Source organism: Archocentrus centrarchus, chromosome 7 (genome assembly GCF_007364275.1).
Source record: "Archocentrus centrarchus isolate MPI-CPG fArcCen1 chromosome 7, fArcCen1, whole genome shotgun sequence".
NCBI classification, from domain to species: Eukaryota; Metazoa; Chordata; class Actinopteri; order Cichliformes; family Cichlidae; genus Archocentrus; species Archocentrus centrarchus.
This window is the reverse complement of record NC_044352.1, coordinates 35,423,923-35,439,606: the sequence shown is the minus strand read 5'-3', so window position 1 is coordinate 35,439,606 and position 15,684 is coordinate 35,423,923. Positions and strand designations below refer to the sequence as shown.

General features: G+C 41.5%; 1 protein-coding gene across 1 annotated transcript in view; it reads right to left on the bottom strand.

Annotated features, from left to right (window-relative positions):
* Positions 1–11,770: 11,770 nt before the first annotated feature.
* The window catches only part of plagl2 (pleiomorphic adenoma gene-like 2), a 53,363-nt gene continuing 49,449 nt past the window's right edge, over positions 11,771–15,684 (bottom strand). The window contains exons 2-4 of the mRNA XM_030733910.1: positions 14,958–15,072; positions 14,373–14,875; positions 11,771–13,259 (exon numbers count right to left, since the gene is read on the bottom strand). Coding sequence (XP_030589770.1) covers positions 11,771–13,259; positions 14,373–14,707 — 1,824 coding nt within the window. The 5' untranslated portion in view covers positions 14,708–14,875; positions 14,958–15,072. The remainder of the gene's footprint in view (positions 13,260–14,372; positions 14,876–14,957; positions 15,073–15,684) is intronic.

Genomic DNA, 15,684 nt, shown 5'->3' with positions numbered 1-15,684 from the left:
GGCTGTGGTCACATGACACAGTTTGTGTTGTGGCGTCTCGAAGCCTCCAGGTTCCACTGGCAGAAAATTCTATGAAACCAGAAGAGTTTCTATTCCTGAATTATGGCACAGTTGGCATCCCATGAGTGCATGTGTTAGAGTCAGGTCTGTTGGTGTAAGTATAGGTTAGCTCCATTGTACTATAATTACAATGACACTCAGTTATGCATGCAGGCTGGTATAGCTCTCTAAGACATAATCCAGACTGCTGTCCAGTACGAGGGTTACACTCACTGTGAAACTCACTGTAAGTCATAAAGAGACATTAAGCTATTTTTAGCACAGCAGGTCATTTTAAATTGTATTAATTTTTTTGTTTTCTTGATTATCTTCATTCAAAAAGTAAAATTTTCATGAACTGGAGACATTTGTAGTTTACAAGTAATAATCATTAAATCTTAGTACTCATGTTTCTAATCACGTGTTCTACTGTGCTGAAAAATAATATCGTAGCTGTGGACTCAAATTGGGTCAAACTCCTCTGGCTTTGCTGCGTTTTCAGTCGATCACAAAAAAAAAAAAAAGGAGATTTCATGAAGTGAACGTGTTGGATGGACTTGAAGAAGGAAGGAAATCGATGCTGACGTGCTGATTCTACCAGCTCAGATTCCCAGTCTACGAGCTTTGGATTGGACATTAAGCTTGTCTTGTGTTTCTAGGACTCTTTGGGTGTTTTTAGTGAAAAGCTGTGGATGTATTAAGGAGAACTGGGCCACACCGTCAAAAATGGTGCCCAATTCATTTGTATGGTGATTAATGCGTACTAGTTTTCATTTTTGTGAATTACAAGGCCCCCGAGAACAGCAGTAGCTTCTCGCTGTTCCGCTCCAGAAACAGGAATGTGCTGTTCCTCTGCACCACTTGTCTGTTTTAATATACGTGTCTGAAAGTAGTGATGTGCAATACTAACTGCTTCATTTCCAGCCCAATACCAAGTAAAAACAAAAGCTCATTGCTCTATTTTATTTGCCAGGACCCTTGTGAGACTTGCTGTTCTTGAGGAATCGTCTACAAACAAAACAAGATATTTGCAAAATATTTAACAGAATGAATAAATGCTATAATAAATGTAAATGAGTTAGCACCTACATTTTTAATGTACACTGTCAGCTATGACTGCACTCACAGGTCAACATTTACTAAGGTAAGATTTGCTGCTTATGGAGAAAAGATATTCAAATATACAACATAATGAAAGTAATTACAATTTCATTTCTGCCCATTTAAATAAGGTTTTAGGTTTAAGTTTGGGTTCCCATAAACACTCCTAAACCTGTGGAAAGACTTCCCAGAAGAGCTGAAGCTGTTATAGCTGCAAAGGGCCCACATCATATTACACCCTCTGGATTAAGAATGGATGTGTGTGAAGGCCATTTAAATAAGGTTTTGGATTTAAGTGCATTTGGTGCATCAGGTCTAGTTATAATTGATTGCTTATTTGCTTTTATTTACTATTATATAACATCAGTGTTAAACAACTTCATGTAGTAATGCCGATCGGCTTTTGGAAATTTGGTACAAACACAAATTTTGCAACTTTTATTGTTTGTCTGTTACTTTAAAATGAAATACCAGCATTGCTGCCTCTAGAAACAGCAAGCAGAGAAAGTCTTCACTCACCATCCAGATCAGTGAACTCAGGTGTTCCAGTCACTTCCACAGGTGTATAAATCAAGCACCTAGGCATGCAGACTGCTCCTACAAACATCAGTGAAAGAACGGGTCGCTCTCAGGAGCTCAGTGGTGGTACCGTGATAGGATGATACCTGTGCAACAAGTCCAGTCGCTACTAAATATTCCACAGTCAGCTGTTAGTGGGATTATAACAAAGTGGAAGTGATTGGGAATGACAGCAACTCAGCCACGAAGTGGAAGGCCAGGTAAAATCACAGAGTGGGGTCAGAGGATGCTGAGGGTCATAGTGCACAGAGGTCAGGATGCTGAGGGTCATAGTGCACAGAGGTCACCAACTTTCTGCAGAGTCAATCACTGCAGACCTCCAACCTTCATGTGACCTTCAGATCAGCTCAAGAACAGTGTGTAGAGAGCTTCATGAATGGGTTTCCATGGCAGCTGCATCCAAGCCTTACATCAGCAAGCTCAATGCAAAGTGTCGGATGCAGTGGTGTAAAGCACGCCGCCACTGGACTCTAGAGCAGTGGAAACGTGTTCTCTGGAGGGATGAATCACACTTCTCCATCTGCCAATCAGAGGGAGGAGTCTGGGATTGGAGGATGCCAGGGGAACGGTACCTGTCTGACTGCACTGTGCCAAGTGTAAAGTTTGGTGGATTTGGTGTGGGGGTGTTTTTCAGGAGTTGGGCTTGGCCCCTTAGTTCCAGTGAAAGGAAATCTACTAAAGACATCTGGGACAATTTGATGCTCCCAACTTTGTGGGAACAGTTTGGGTTCCCATAAACCATAATTCAGGCTTAATCTGCGCCTCTGTGCGGCTCGCGGAAGTAAATTATAAGTATCCAATTGAAGTGCATTTTATTTTTGTCAGTTCGGTTTTTGTTGTAGTTTTAAGTTGGAGCATTATTGTGATCTTGAAATATTAAAATAAAATCGTTTTATTTATCTATTTTTTTAATTTTCGTTTCTCAATACATGCGTCACTCGCGGTAGCCGCTACCAGCTTCTGTTAGTATTTGCAGCTCTCACTGTTCTGTTTTCCGTGGAAACCGGGTTCAAATGGCTCTTTCTGGATTACAGGTTGCCGACCCTTGACCCTCTGGATTAAAAATGGTTATTCAAGTTCATATGTGTGTGAAGGCAGATGAGTGAATACTTTTGGCAGTATTGTGTATTTTATTGAGTTAATGTGAGGTGATCCTAGAGACCCAAAACTCACTCTTTGGGGTGGCTGTAGCTCAGTAGGTAGAGCAGGTCACCTACTGATCGGAAGGTCAGCGGTTCGATTCCTGGCTACTCCAGGCTACATGCCAATGTATCCTTGGGCAAGATACTTAACCCCAAGTTGCTCTCCGACCATCCTGTCGGAGTATGAATGTGTGTGAATGCTAGTTAATTAAAAGCACTTAGCTTAGTACATATGGAAGTGCTTGTATGAATGTGAGTGCATGGGTGAATGTAAACATGTTGTATAAGCGCTTTGAGTGCTCTGACTGAGTAGAAAAGAGCTAGTCCATTTACCATTTACTCTAAGATAATACATTTTTTTATTGTTTTTTAAATTATCTCTAAACCTGGCGTATTTAATTAGTTTAAATAAAACAATACTGTAGTCTTAATTCTGTATAAAATAAACAATAATCCCAAAGTACTGAAATTAGACTAAAATTACTATTTTTGAAGTTGTGTTTTCTTAATGTCAGATTCTTCACAGGAGCGCGATCAACATATATATATGTTTATATAATCAAGTTCATACATAGAGCACATAGAGCCAGAGGAAAGCACCACCCTGCTCTCCACAGCTTATCTTATGTGAATAATGCTTTGCCACATTTTAGTGGGGTTTAATATTTTGCAGAAGAACAAAAAGAAGAGCATGAGGCTATGAAACCACTGGTTTGTCTTTTAATCATTTCAACATAACACATGACAACTCAAAGATACACTGTACTGTACAATAAGTCAATAGTTCTGTTGTGTTCATCATCTCTTTGGATCAACCAATATACAAATCTGTTACTTTAACATTGCAGCAACTGATTGCATGTGAGATATGTAACAAAAAAAGCAAGACCTCTCATTTTCTGTCTTATCCAAAGCACATCATTAATAGAACTCTCCCTGTAGTTGATGCTATATAATAATAGTGTAAGTGGATGCAAAAATTCTATTTTCGTTCACCTTTTTTTTTCACCTTGATTATTCCAGAGGTGGCTGTAATAGCACGTGATAAAAGATAAAATGGGCTATGTCACTAAACAAGATACACAAAGAGGTTGGAATGCCAAGACTTCCGTTAAGCTAGAAATATATAAAACTACTTGTGGATGTTGCCTGCACCAGACAGTACCCAGTTTCTTACTAAGAGTGAAACAAAAGAGGGCAAGAAGGAGAAAGCATTATTAAAACTCTAATCAGTTTTCTCAGGTTTAAACTGATATATAAATTCCCTTAAAATGTGTCTGCGCTGCACCTACCAGTCAAGAAGAAAAGATGAGATAAGTGCATCCCTAGTAGGTGCAGGTCGAGGTAATGGAACTACAACCGAGCCGAGCAGCAGAACAACAACGCAGGTGTTTCAGAAGCAGACTGATCTGAGCTCAGCTCAGATTACAGAAGCTCATTTCTGCCAAAAAAGAACGTTTTTAACTAACGGTAAATTGAAATTATGAAATGGTGTTTTAATGAATTTTTTTTTTAATTCTAAATTATCATCGTTTATTAAATGTTCACTTATGACATAAATGATGACAGAGGAAGACAAAACTTTGAAATTACTGAATCAAAATTTACATTTACAATTAAGCTGAAAGTATTAGCAGTACAGAGGTGTATTGCACTGGAAAAATGAAGACGTTATCTTGTAATCTTTCTCATAATTACAAGTAAATGATTTTATAGTCCATATTACAATAGACTAGGGCAGGAACTGGAACCCATAATTAGCACGGGTTCAGTTTCCTTCAGTATCAGGATAGATCAGCTGTTAGTACATCCAACCGTATGCAGCAAAACAAACAAATACAGGCAGTGTAACTTTACACTTCATGCTTGCTTACATGACCAAAATATTTTAAATATATATATATATATATATATATATATATATATATATATATATATATATATATATATATATATATATAAAGCCGGCCTGATTACATTAGATCACGTTCAACTAACCATGTCAACACTAACATACAGACCGATGTGGGAACCAGTAGAAAAACGGTAACACCGTGGCAGCTCCGGGCTGTCTTTAGGTTTTCAGGTCTCACTTGTTTATGTTTTGTCATCAATGTTTATCACTTCCTGTTTGCAGCATACTGATGGATGTACCCTGCTCTCACTAAATTTACATGATACTGAAGGAAAGCGGAATATTTGATTATTCTCATACAAGTTCAGATACGTCCTTTTTCAATGGTTTCTACACATATTTATGGATGGTAAATCATATTTGTTTATGCAGCTTGTCCTGCTGGAAGGCCAGGTCTGTTACAGACCACAGCCTGTAATTTTACAGCATTCCTGTGTGGAATGATACAGACAAGAAATTTTAATGCCTACTTTACTTTATCATACTTTATATGATGTCTTATTTTCACTTAGTATGTAGGGTTTTTTTTATTTCTCTTCTTGGCATAAATGAACTTCCCTACCAGTCAATTGACCACATGTTTGCTGAAAATATCTAAAAAAGAAACATTTCTTCTTTTCAGACGCTTCAAACTGAGTTTAGTAACATCAATTTAAATCTATATTTGAGGGTCAATTACCTACTGTGCTTCTTGCAACAGTACAGTGCTAATGCTGTATTTGACTTATAAAATTGTTCCTTTTGGCAGGGACAACTAGTTCTGTGACCACAACGGTAAGCTTTAAAAGCTATGTCGTGGGATTGCTCTGGACTTCGTTTTAGTTCAGTTACAGGGGCTAAAAATGGCAGCTCTCTGTTACAGCAGGCTTTCAGGGGCAGGCTGCGGTCGGCTCGCGGCTGAAAACAGCCTCGTCACCGTCCCCGTAAAACACATACGCTGTCGCTGCTGTCTTCGAGCACCTGGCTGTAGATTTCGATTAGAATTCATGTGAGAGAAGGCAAAGCTGGTTACCCAAAAACAAACAAGAAAAAGTAGAAAGGCCAGAGGGCGTTTAGGCAGAAGGATATTAGTGAAAGGTATATCAAAAATACTGTTATCCTTTTGGAAAAGAGAAATACACAAAGGTCGATAAAGTCTACACATCAAACTAATGGCACATACATATACAGGATCAATACAAAATTAAAACATATGAACATATAAGCTGAAAATTTAAAAGAAAAATACTCTTTTTTAAAAAGGTTGAAAGTGCTAGAATTCAGATTAGCTCACAGAAACCCGGGGAGGACAAACTAAAAGCATGCCAAAAGCTTTTTTTTTTTTTAGGACTAAATGACTATTGGTTACAAAAATATAGACGCTCAATTTGATTGCTACAAGTCTGGCTTAACCCGAGAGGGTTCTTCTTAAAAACAACCTTTTTTTGAGATCATAATAAAGACCAAATTTTAGTCTTACCTTTTCTTTAATATGATAATTCTCAGAAAAGTGCTGACAGCTAATGAATTTAGGATCAATCAACCGTTTGAGAGCAGTCATCAAAAAATGACTTGGGGGGGGGCTAATTAAGCTCCAATTTAGTTTAAAACTTGAACTCCACAATGATGGCGTTTAGGGATGAAGTTAAACAGTCAGACTGTGTGGGGAAGCTTTTCTACGACAGTGCACTGAGTCAGAGTTTTTCAGCTTCTCAGGGTTTACCTCTGTAAATGCAAACAGAGTAAAGGCTTCTGGCACAATTCTACCTTCTTCCAAGGTGCGTGGAGAAGAGCAAAAGCCTAAAGCGGTTGACGCTCCAGCAACACTTGTAGCAGGAAGAACAACTTTATTCCTTCGCCAACAAGTTTCGGCCTGCAGCCTTCGGCGGGGTCGGCGATGACCCCACCGAAGGTGTTCTTCATACTAAAAGTATCGACGGTGCTTTGACCCCGTCAGGGTCCATCAGCTGCTCATTGTCAGGGTTTCATATCCTACAGTATTAAACAAGAAAGATAAAAACTGGATAACACTTGTAGCATTCTGTAACAAGCAATTGTGCAAAAACATAGTTTCTTCTCCCGAGGTTTTGGTAAAACAAAATAAAACAAAAAAACCAAACAAAAAGATAAAAATGAGGTGATGTGTTGTGTTGTTTTTTTTTTTTTTTCGAGGTCCTGTTTTACACAAACAGAAAATAATATATCAAATGACAAAAACGAAACAAATATGAGTATAAGCAATACCCAGAGTCCTGCAGTCTGCGTCTGCTCTCTCGCTTTGAATGTCAAAGCAGAGATTCGATGACTGCCTTCCTCCAGATATTTCACCATATTTTCAGACCCTTTTCCTTTGACTCTACAAAGCAGCTGAAAGAGGAGGAGGGAAAGAAGGAGTAGAGAGGGAGTGGTACTGGGGCTGATGAACACTTTGTCGGTTTGTTTCGTGCATGTATTCAGCTTGCTGTCCATGTTGCAAGTAAAAAAAAAAAAAATGAAATGTTCTAGTGGTCTACAGTTGTCATGCATCTGCAACTGTAGCTAAAAGCAGCAATACGTGTTTGACTTTTCATCCTTTATGTTGTGTGTTTGTTTGTTCGTGTCTGTTTTAACTCATGTCGAGCGAAACTGCTGAAGGTAAACTGACCAGGTGCTCTTTCACTGAAATGAGATTTACCAACAAAACGAACCAGCAAAGATGTGTGACGAACATGCAGGTTTGTCAGTGTTGGTCAGGCCACGGAAAGACCATTTAACCTTGGGAGGTCCAAGTCATCACAGGTGACAACCCTAACCCTGACCCTGACCTTGACCCTGACCCTAAGCTCTTTTTTTTTTTTTTTTAAACTTCTCCAAATCAAGAGAGAAAGAAATAATGATGCTGACTGAAACACATCAAAAACCATGAAATTTTAGCACAAATCTTTCTCCAAAGCACAGTGTTAGGGTTCAGTGTTGGGGCTCGTGACCAATGAGGATAATTCCAGTTTATGTAAACCTGGATTTGTTGTTGCTCTGTGGGTCATGCTAACGATGCACTTCAGCCTCCTGTTGTAGTTTCAGGGAAATGAGCACGTGGGTTATGTGAGGGAACGCAAACTGCGCACACTGTGCCTGGATAGGAGACGCAGCAGGCCGCACACATGACGCTGACTTGCTCGCAGTAAATGCACCAAACATTCAGCTGCACATCAATCCCATGTTCTAGAGCGCTGCAGGTAATTCCCGAAACGCATGTGTGAAAAAGCTAAGCTCCACTGCGATGGAGAAAACTGAAAACGTTTAACTTCACATCATTAATTGAGTCATGTTGTAATTGTGTTTTGATTGTGTAATGTGGTTTTCCGTCTTTGTAAAAGTTTAGCAGCAGGCCCCTCTGACTAAGACCCCTGCTGTGAGTGGTGACTCCCACTCCCACTCTGTTAATAACACCAGTGTTCCTGCCGCTGTGCGGTGCAAGAATGTCACAAAATCTGACATCTTTGTCTCTTAACAGATAATGTAAATATTGCCAACAAGCACTCTTAACTTTCTAAAAACTGGAACAGAAAATTAAGCTAATGTAACTTAAGTGCCAAAATGCTGCACACTTGAAAATAATTCAACAAATATAACTAACAACAGGTGTAACTGAACCCCTGAATCCTCCGAGGTCTCAGTCCCTGTTGGTGTTGATTCCAATCCTGTGCTATCAGAATGTCATTACTGTTCCCCCAAGTCTTGGTAATCAGGACACAAAGACAATAATTATTCTAACACATAAAAATACAATTTAACATTTTTTTCCTCAAAGGGTTAATTTGATGTTGCTTTTTTTTTTTTTTTTTGGAGGCTGCAAAATTTAGCTTAAAAAAAAAAAAAGTCCAAACTGACTTTTTTGTAAAATTAGTTAAAAAAAAAAAAAGAAAACCCAGCAGAGCTCATGCTTTCCCCCGATTCACACCATTTCCAGAATCTTCACACAGAAAGAGGAAGAGAGCGCAGACCCAGCAGACCCATCCAGGCACAATGATTACATTAATGGGAGCGACACCAGATTAGATTAAATGGAATTTTCCTCAAAGGTAAGAAGCACCTGTCTAACTTTGGGCTTCGGTTTTTAAGGACTAGAAATGAATGGTTCAAACTTCGAGACATCTAAGACAACTGATCCTGGATTGAAGTTTAATGGGAGTTTATCACAGCGGAGCGGTTTGATATGTACGCTAGAGGTGTAACAATTCTTCAAGGCCACAGTTTAGTTCATATCTTGGGTTTTTTGGCCACAGTTCTTTTCTTTCTTTTTCAGGGGATGAAAAACATAAAAAGAAGGAAAATATCTTCTTACCACAGGCGTGCTAACTTTATCACGATCCAATCCTGATAAAGATTTAACTCTAAGAACCTCTATAACAGCTTTCATCACTGTAACTGTGCATTAACAGATCCTCATGGGTTAGGCACGGCACGGGACGACCGAACCACGATGCAGACTGACATTTGCAATTTTGGTCTTGGTTACAGAGTTGCTACACCTCATTATAAACGCATGTGCACAGTGAAACACACTCACTGGCTACTTTATCAGGTACACCTGCTCTGTTAATGCAAATATCTAATCAGCCAATCAGATGGCAGAAACTCACTCAGGCATGTAGACATGGTCAAGACAACCTGTCAAACTAAGCATGAGACTGAGGAAGAAAGGTGACTGAATGTGGTACATTATACTTGTTACAACCAAGGTATGGATCTCTGAACTTACAATCCACGAAGCAAAAGACACCAGCAGGCGCCACTCCTGCCAGCTAGTAACAGGAAACTGAGGCTAGGATTTGCACGGCTCACCAAAAACACTGCCTGTTCTAATAAGCCCTGATTTCTGCTGGGAAATGGTACAATCAGCATTTTTCACCCATCCATCCTTGTCTCCTTATCTCCTGCCTTATTTCAACAGTTCAGACTGCTGCTGGTGGTGTGATGTGTGGGGGGTGTTTTCTTGGCACACTTTGGGCCCTTTAACACCAACTGAGCATCAGGTATTGTTGCTCTTTATGACCACAGTGTGCCCGTCGTCTGACGGCTGCTTCACAAATCATGCTTCTGTGTCACAAATCACCTTTGGGATGTCGTGGAATGCGAGGCGCAGACAACTAAATCTGTGTGATGCGATCATAGCAATATGGACCAAAAACTGTGAGAAGTGTTTCCAGCACTTAGTTGCATCTATACTATAAAGAATTAATGCAGTTCTGAATACAAAAGCCAATGTAAGCAAGGTGTACCTAATAAAGTGGCCTGTGAGTTTACAGTCCACTCTGTGTGTGTCTGTATAGATAGAAAGACAGACACACACACACACACCACTGGATAAAGGTCTATAGTCAGAGTTTCATAGGCCTTCAATATCAACATCCCAACGACACAACCAAATCGTGGCGTGTTGCTAACTTGCTAACAGCCTTCTATATGTGTTTCCTATCCATAGCTCCGATTCTTCTAAACTAACTCAAGTACATGTAAAGACTGGATATGACAGAAAGCTTAAGGGAAAAAGCTAATACTTCATCCATTTGTTTGATCAAAAATGTAAGATATACACACACATGTAAACTTGCCAGACATCAAAAACATTATCATTTAGTTGTAATACGTCTACCAAAAATACACCTTATTGAGATAAAAGCCATTATAATATTTTTGAGATATTTCGTACACTGCAATAACATTCTTCAACACATTTTTCCTCATCTGTCACTCTAAACGCTTCTGCTTTTTTTTTTTTTTTTTTTGCCATTCACATATGTCAGGGTTCATCATTACCAAGATGATGCATCTTTTAAAAAGACCGCCTAAAGATGTGGTTGCAATATATTTCGAAAATAGAGATAATTTTCATAGATATGTGGCACAGCTGGGAAACAGCTGCAAACAGCTATATCGCTATGACGGGAACTCTTAGGGGAAGATGGGTGAAAGAAGGACGGTCCTCCGGCCGAGTGAGGAGGACGCCGTCTCAGGCAGAGAAAACCTCTAGTCACAGGGAGGGAGGAGACAAAAGGTGAAGTGCCTTCTGCTAAGAGAAAGTGCTCCTCTTGAGAAACACTTAAAAAAAGAAGCCAACATGAATCACACATTTCTTTCTTTTTCTTTTGCTTTCTTTAAAAATGTGTGTTTGGCAGCAAACAGATCTCTCATCTATCACATGATTAGAGTCTGTTTTTAACTAAGTTAACTATCATTCAAACTGAGCTGACTCTAGGAGCACATCAGTTTTTTGCTTTGTTTTGGGGGCTTTTGTGTGTTTTTTTGTTGTTTTTTTCTTTTTTATTATGTTTTTTGTTTTGTTTTTTCCTGTTTGAAAAGCACTTTTTTAGAGGCTGGGGTCACTTTCGCTGCCAAAGCATCTCTGAGCAGAACATAAAGTCGATTTCTCTTCTCTCCATATCGATCCTGACAGTCGAGGCTGTAAGCACGGGTGGTTCAAAAAAGATCAGACGCATTCTACCATGTTCTTACATTTGGTAAAGAAAAATAAAGTAAAACAAAAAATATCCACTTCAAACTATATTTTTTTTCTGGGTCACAACAAGACAGATCATCTAAAAGTTATCTTTGATTTTTTTTTATAGTATTACTTTAGAAAGTATGCAGTACCATGCCTTTTGGCCCACTGATCCTGCGTTCTATAACACTAAAAAGGGGATGGAAGGGGAATAAAAGTAAATGGAAATAAAACAAACAAACAAACAAAAAAACATGGGTTAATACACGGTTACAACTATAGGATAAGGAAAAAAGCCCAAAATAAAAGCTGCTTCAACTTCTTTTCTCACCTTTTCCTTTTTGCTTAAAGGGGTTCAACTTCCTTTTAAGGCTCAATCAAAAGCTTTTGTGCGCACTTTCATTTAAGGCTTCTAAATGTTCTTTTTTTTTTTTTTTTAAATTCTAATTCTCTAACTTTTTGATTAGCCCGAAACATCTGTGCTGAGCTGAGCCTGGTGTGAAGGCCGTTCCTGCTGGGCAGGTGCTGGCGCTCTCACTGGAAGGCCTGGTGGAAGCGAGGCAGTGTGGTGGTGCTAAGGCTGGAGCTGAACACTGGTGGGAGAGGGTGCAGAGATCCAAGGCCCAGACCCCCGCTGGAGCTCTGCTGCTCCTGAGGTTGCGGTTGCAAAGAGGTAAGAGGTGTTGTGGCGACAGCAGCGGCTGCTGCCGCTGCAACTGCTGCAGCATGGGGCTCAGCAGCATGCAGAGACGACGAAGAGGAAGAGGAAGAAGTCGAGGAGGTCGCAGATGAGGTGTATCCCATGACTAGCCCTCCAGTGCTCATTGGAGCACTGTAGGGAGGCAGGTTGATGGGCAGGAAACCCAGCAGGTGGGAGAAGTCCATGTTAGCAGCACACAGAGACTCAGCGATCACCGCAGGGCTCTTAGACAGGAGGGGATCCCCGCAAAGCTCATCCGCCAGGCCCGTGGCGGGCTCCAGTCCATCCTTGGGGGATGAGGCAGCAGCGTGGGGTTCTGCAGAGGGAACTGGGCCTGGCAAGCCACTCTGCAGATCCATGAGGAAGCTCTCCATCTCCACTTTCAAGGGCTTGTCCAGCAGGTATGAGGTAGATCCCAGCTGGTACTTGGGCGCTGGCTGGGGCTGGTGCTGCTGCTGGGGAGCCGGAGGCTGATGGTGGGGGGGCAGTGGAGGGGAATGGTGGTGATGGTGATGGTGGTGGTGATGGTGATGATGATGGGAGTGTGGGTGAAGAGATCCAGGAGATTCCATGTGACAACCCATGCCCATAGCTGCAGACAAGGAGCTGGGCATCAGGGACGGGTGTGGGTGACCCACCCCAGAATTCGACATGGCCTGGAGATGGTGGGGGTTGTACATGCCCATTGGAAAATGTGCCCCACTAGGGAATGGTTTGCCCATCATGGGGTCTTTGTTGGGCCCCATGCCACACATCATGGGGCTGAGCTCCTCCTTCACAGAGCAGGGTGGAGACCCTGTAGCTAAAAGACCTAACATATCCGGAGGCTCTGTCTTGATCTTCAGCAGCTCCTGCGAGTGGCTCTTCTTCACATGGCGCGTCAGATGGTCTTTCCTGCCAAAGCGCTGAGCACAGTACTGGCACAGGAAGTCCTTTCGGCCCGTGTGGACCACCATGTGTCGTCTCACATCCTTCCGCGTGTAGAAACGACGGTCACAGTGGTCGCATGGGTGTTTTTTCTCCTTGGCACCAGCTGAGGACTTCCCAGAGTGGCTCTTAAGGTGCTCCAGGAGAACAGGCGTGCTCTCGTAGCTCTGCATGCACACTTTACAGGTGAGATCCCCCGCTGTGGCGGAGTGCATGGCCACATGGCGCTTGTATCCCAGCTTGGTGTTGTAGTGCTTCCCACACTCCTCGCACTTGAAGGCCTCTTTGTTGGGGTCATGGGTCTGCAGGTGGTTCTTCAGGTGGTCTTTGCGGTGGAACATTTTCTCACAAAATGAGCACTGATGGGTCTTCTGTGGAGAGTGTGTGGCCATATGCCTGCAAAAAGTGGAGATTGTGAATGGAAGGGGAAGTTGCACATCCCACATTTGATTGTTATGCTTGTTATGCACTTGGAAGTGAGGTATGCATTCTTTCAGTCAAACCCCCAGTATAAATGAGTCACAGTGGTTTACAGGCAGAACCAGAATGGACTTTGGAACCAGTTGCTCTGATTCATCAGACAAACTGGCATCTGGGCGAGTTTAGTCACCTATAATTGAGTTTTGGGCCACTTAGGGCTGGAAACAAGTTCATCACCTTATAAAGCTGATACAGATATATAAATATGCATGCTACGTCTGTGATTGTGAAATGTATCAAATGTCAAAATGAAGCAGCAGGTGAGAAGTTTTACAGTATTTTACAGTTTCCTACATGTTGAAATCATATCAATCTTTCAAGATGTCACTGTGTTTTTTTTGACTGTCCTGCTACTAAATTAGGCTAATGCATGCTTATGTCAGGTAAAGAAGAAAAGTGATGAAGTCCTTTGTTAACAGTCAGTAGGAAAATTTACTCTCTGTCACCCAAGCCATCCCCAAACTTCAGACCACCATAACTTTTAGTCAAAACTCTCATCAGACAAATGAAAAATGACGTATTTCCTTTGTGTCTGTATCTGTCTGAGAGTGGGGCAAATGGATAGGAGCATTCACTCAAGTTCTTTACTTAAATAGAGCATTGATGTAATTTACCAAAGAAGTTCTATGTTATTCTACTTTCTATATATAAATTTTCGCTTAGTTTGATTGTGATATTCTTAGCTTCTTTATTCAGATTTTTTCCAGTTGTTTTCCATGTAGGTGTGATGAGCTGCGAAACCGAACCAATGAAAAACAACGAGCTGCTCCACAGATCTGATGATGTGGGAATTCTCTGTGGGTTTATTAGTTTAAGGAACATCTTATACATTTAAGTAGGTTAGTGTATTCATAAAAATACTGATTATAGTAGCTCTAAAGACAGACCTGATTATGTTATTTCAAGTTACTTCTTTTTTCCAGTTTAAAACAGTTGGAATTGGAATTATAAAGGGGCTCATGCAGGAAGCCGTGTGTCACACTGTATTTAAAAGAATGAGAGCTGAATAATGTAATCAATGCTCCATACCTGAAGAGTTTGTATTTGGAGCTGAAGGCCTTGGGACAGTGTGGCTGTGAGCAGTGGAAGGGTTTCTCTCCTGTGTGACTCAAGGCGTGGAGCCGGAGCTTCTCCAGTGAGGCGAACAGGGCCCCGCACACCAAACACTCGTTCCCACTCGCTCTCCCCACCTCTTCTCCTACTTCTTCCCTCTCTCTTTCTTTCACCCTCTCTCGCTCTCTCTCTCTGTCTGTCAGGGGCAGCGGGGCGGCGCTCCCAAACAGCTTGGCAGCAGTCCGTCGTCCCTCTTCCTCCGGCGTCAGTGCGGTAATACGGTGTGAGGCATCGGCGGCAGCAGCTGCCATGGCAGCCCTAGAGTGCCGCTGCCATGAAAATTCACTTATAGCTCCCCTGCCTCCCAGGCTCAACTTGGGAAGTTGCAGGTCAGGGGGGTTGTTGAAAAAGAGGACAGCACAGATCTGATCACAGAAAGGGCCAATGAGCCACAGAAAACATCGAGGTAAACCCAAAACCTGGAGTGAGACACAACATACATGCTTTGATACCAACTACCTGGAAGCTTGTGGCAACATTTCTTATAAGACCTTCTTTTACCTGTTAGTCAAAACCCTTCTTTCCTTCTGTTACTCTGGTGCTTCTTCCTCCTCACCCAGTCCCAACAGCTATGGTTGGTGGTGAGTGGGAAATACTGCTCTGCATCTTTACTGTCCTGTGGAAGAGAGAGCAAAAAAGCCTAAATAAATACAAAGGTCAGTGCAGTCTCACAGTCTCATGACAAACCGAACATCACCATCCAATCAAGTCAAAAGTGAACCATCCCCACTATTCAACAGGTCTGACTTGAATCATAATCTACTTTGAAAGCAAGCTTCCTTTGAGCTCACTAGGGGGAGCTGAATGATAAGTCTGACAAAAACTGCAGAGGATCAGCAAAAAACCATTTTGTGAATGACGATTGCCATCACAGCCGAAGGACTTGTACTTGTGCAAAGGATAAATGCAATCACATAGCTCCATCCTTCATCATGTGTGTCTGAAGATGACAGAGCAGCGCACAAAGCCAGCTTTGTGTGTGCATGTGTACATGTATGTACCTTTTACGAGCATGGATAAAGCTCCTGTAAGCCTTTGGAAAACACAGAACCACCACTGTGGTAAAAAAAAAAAAAAAAAGAGAGAGTATGGGTGATAGAAGCTGTGTGTGTGTGTGTGTGTGTGTGTGTGTGTGGGGGGGGGGGTGTTTACGCCACAAACTCAGGTTTCCAAAAACCTGCGCTAACTGTCACTCTGAATTCAGTAAATTCCTGATAATGACAGTGAT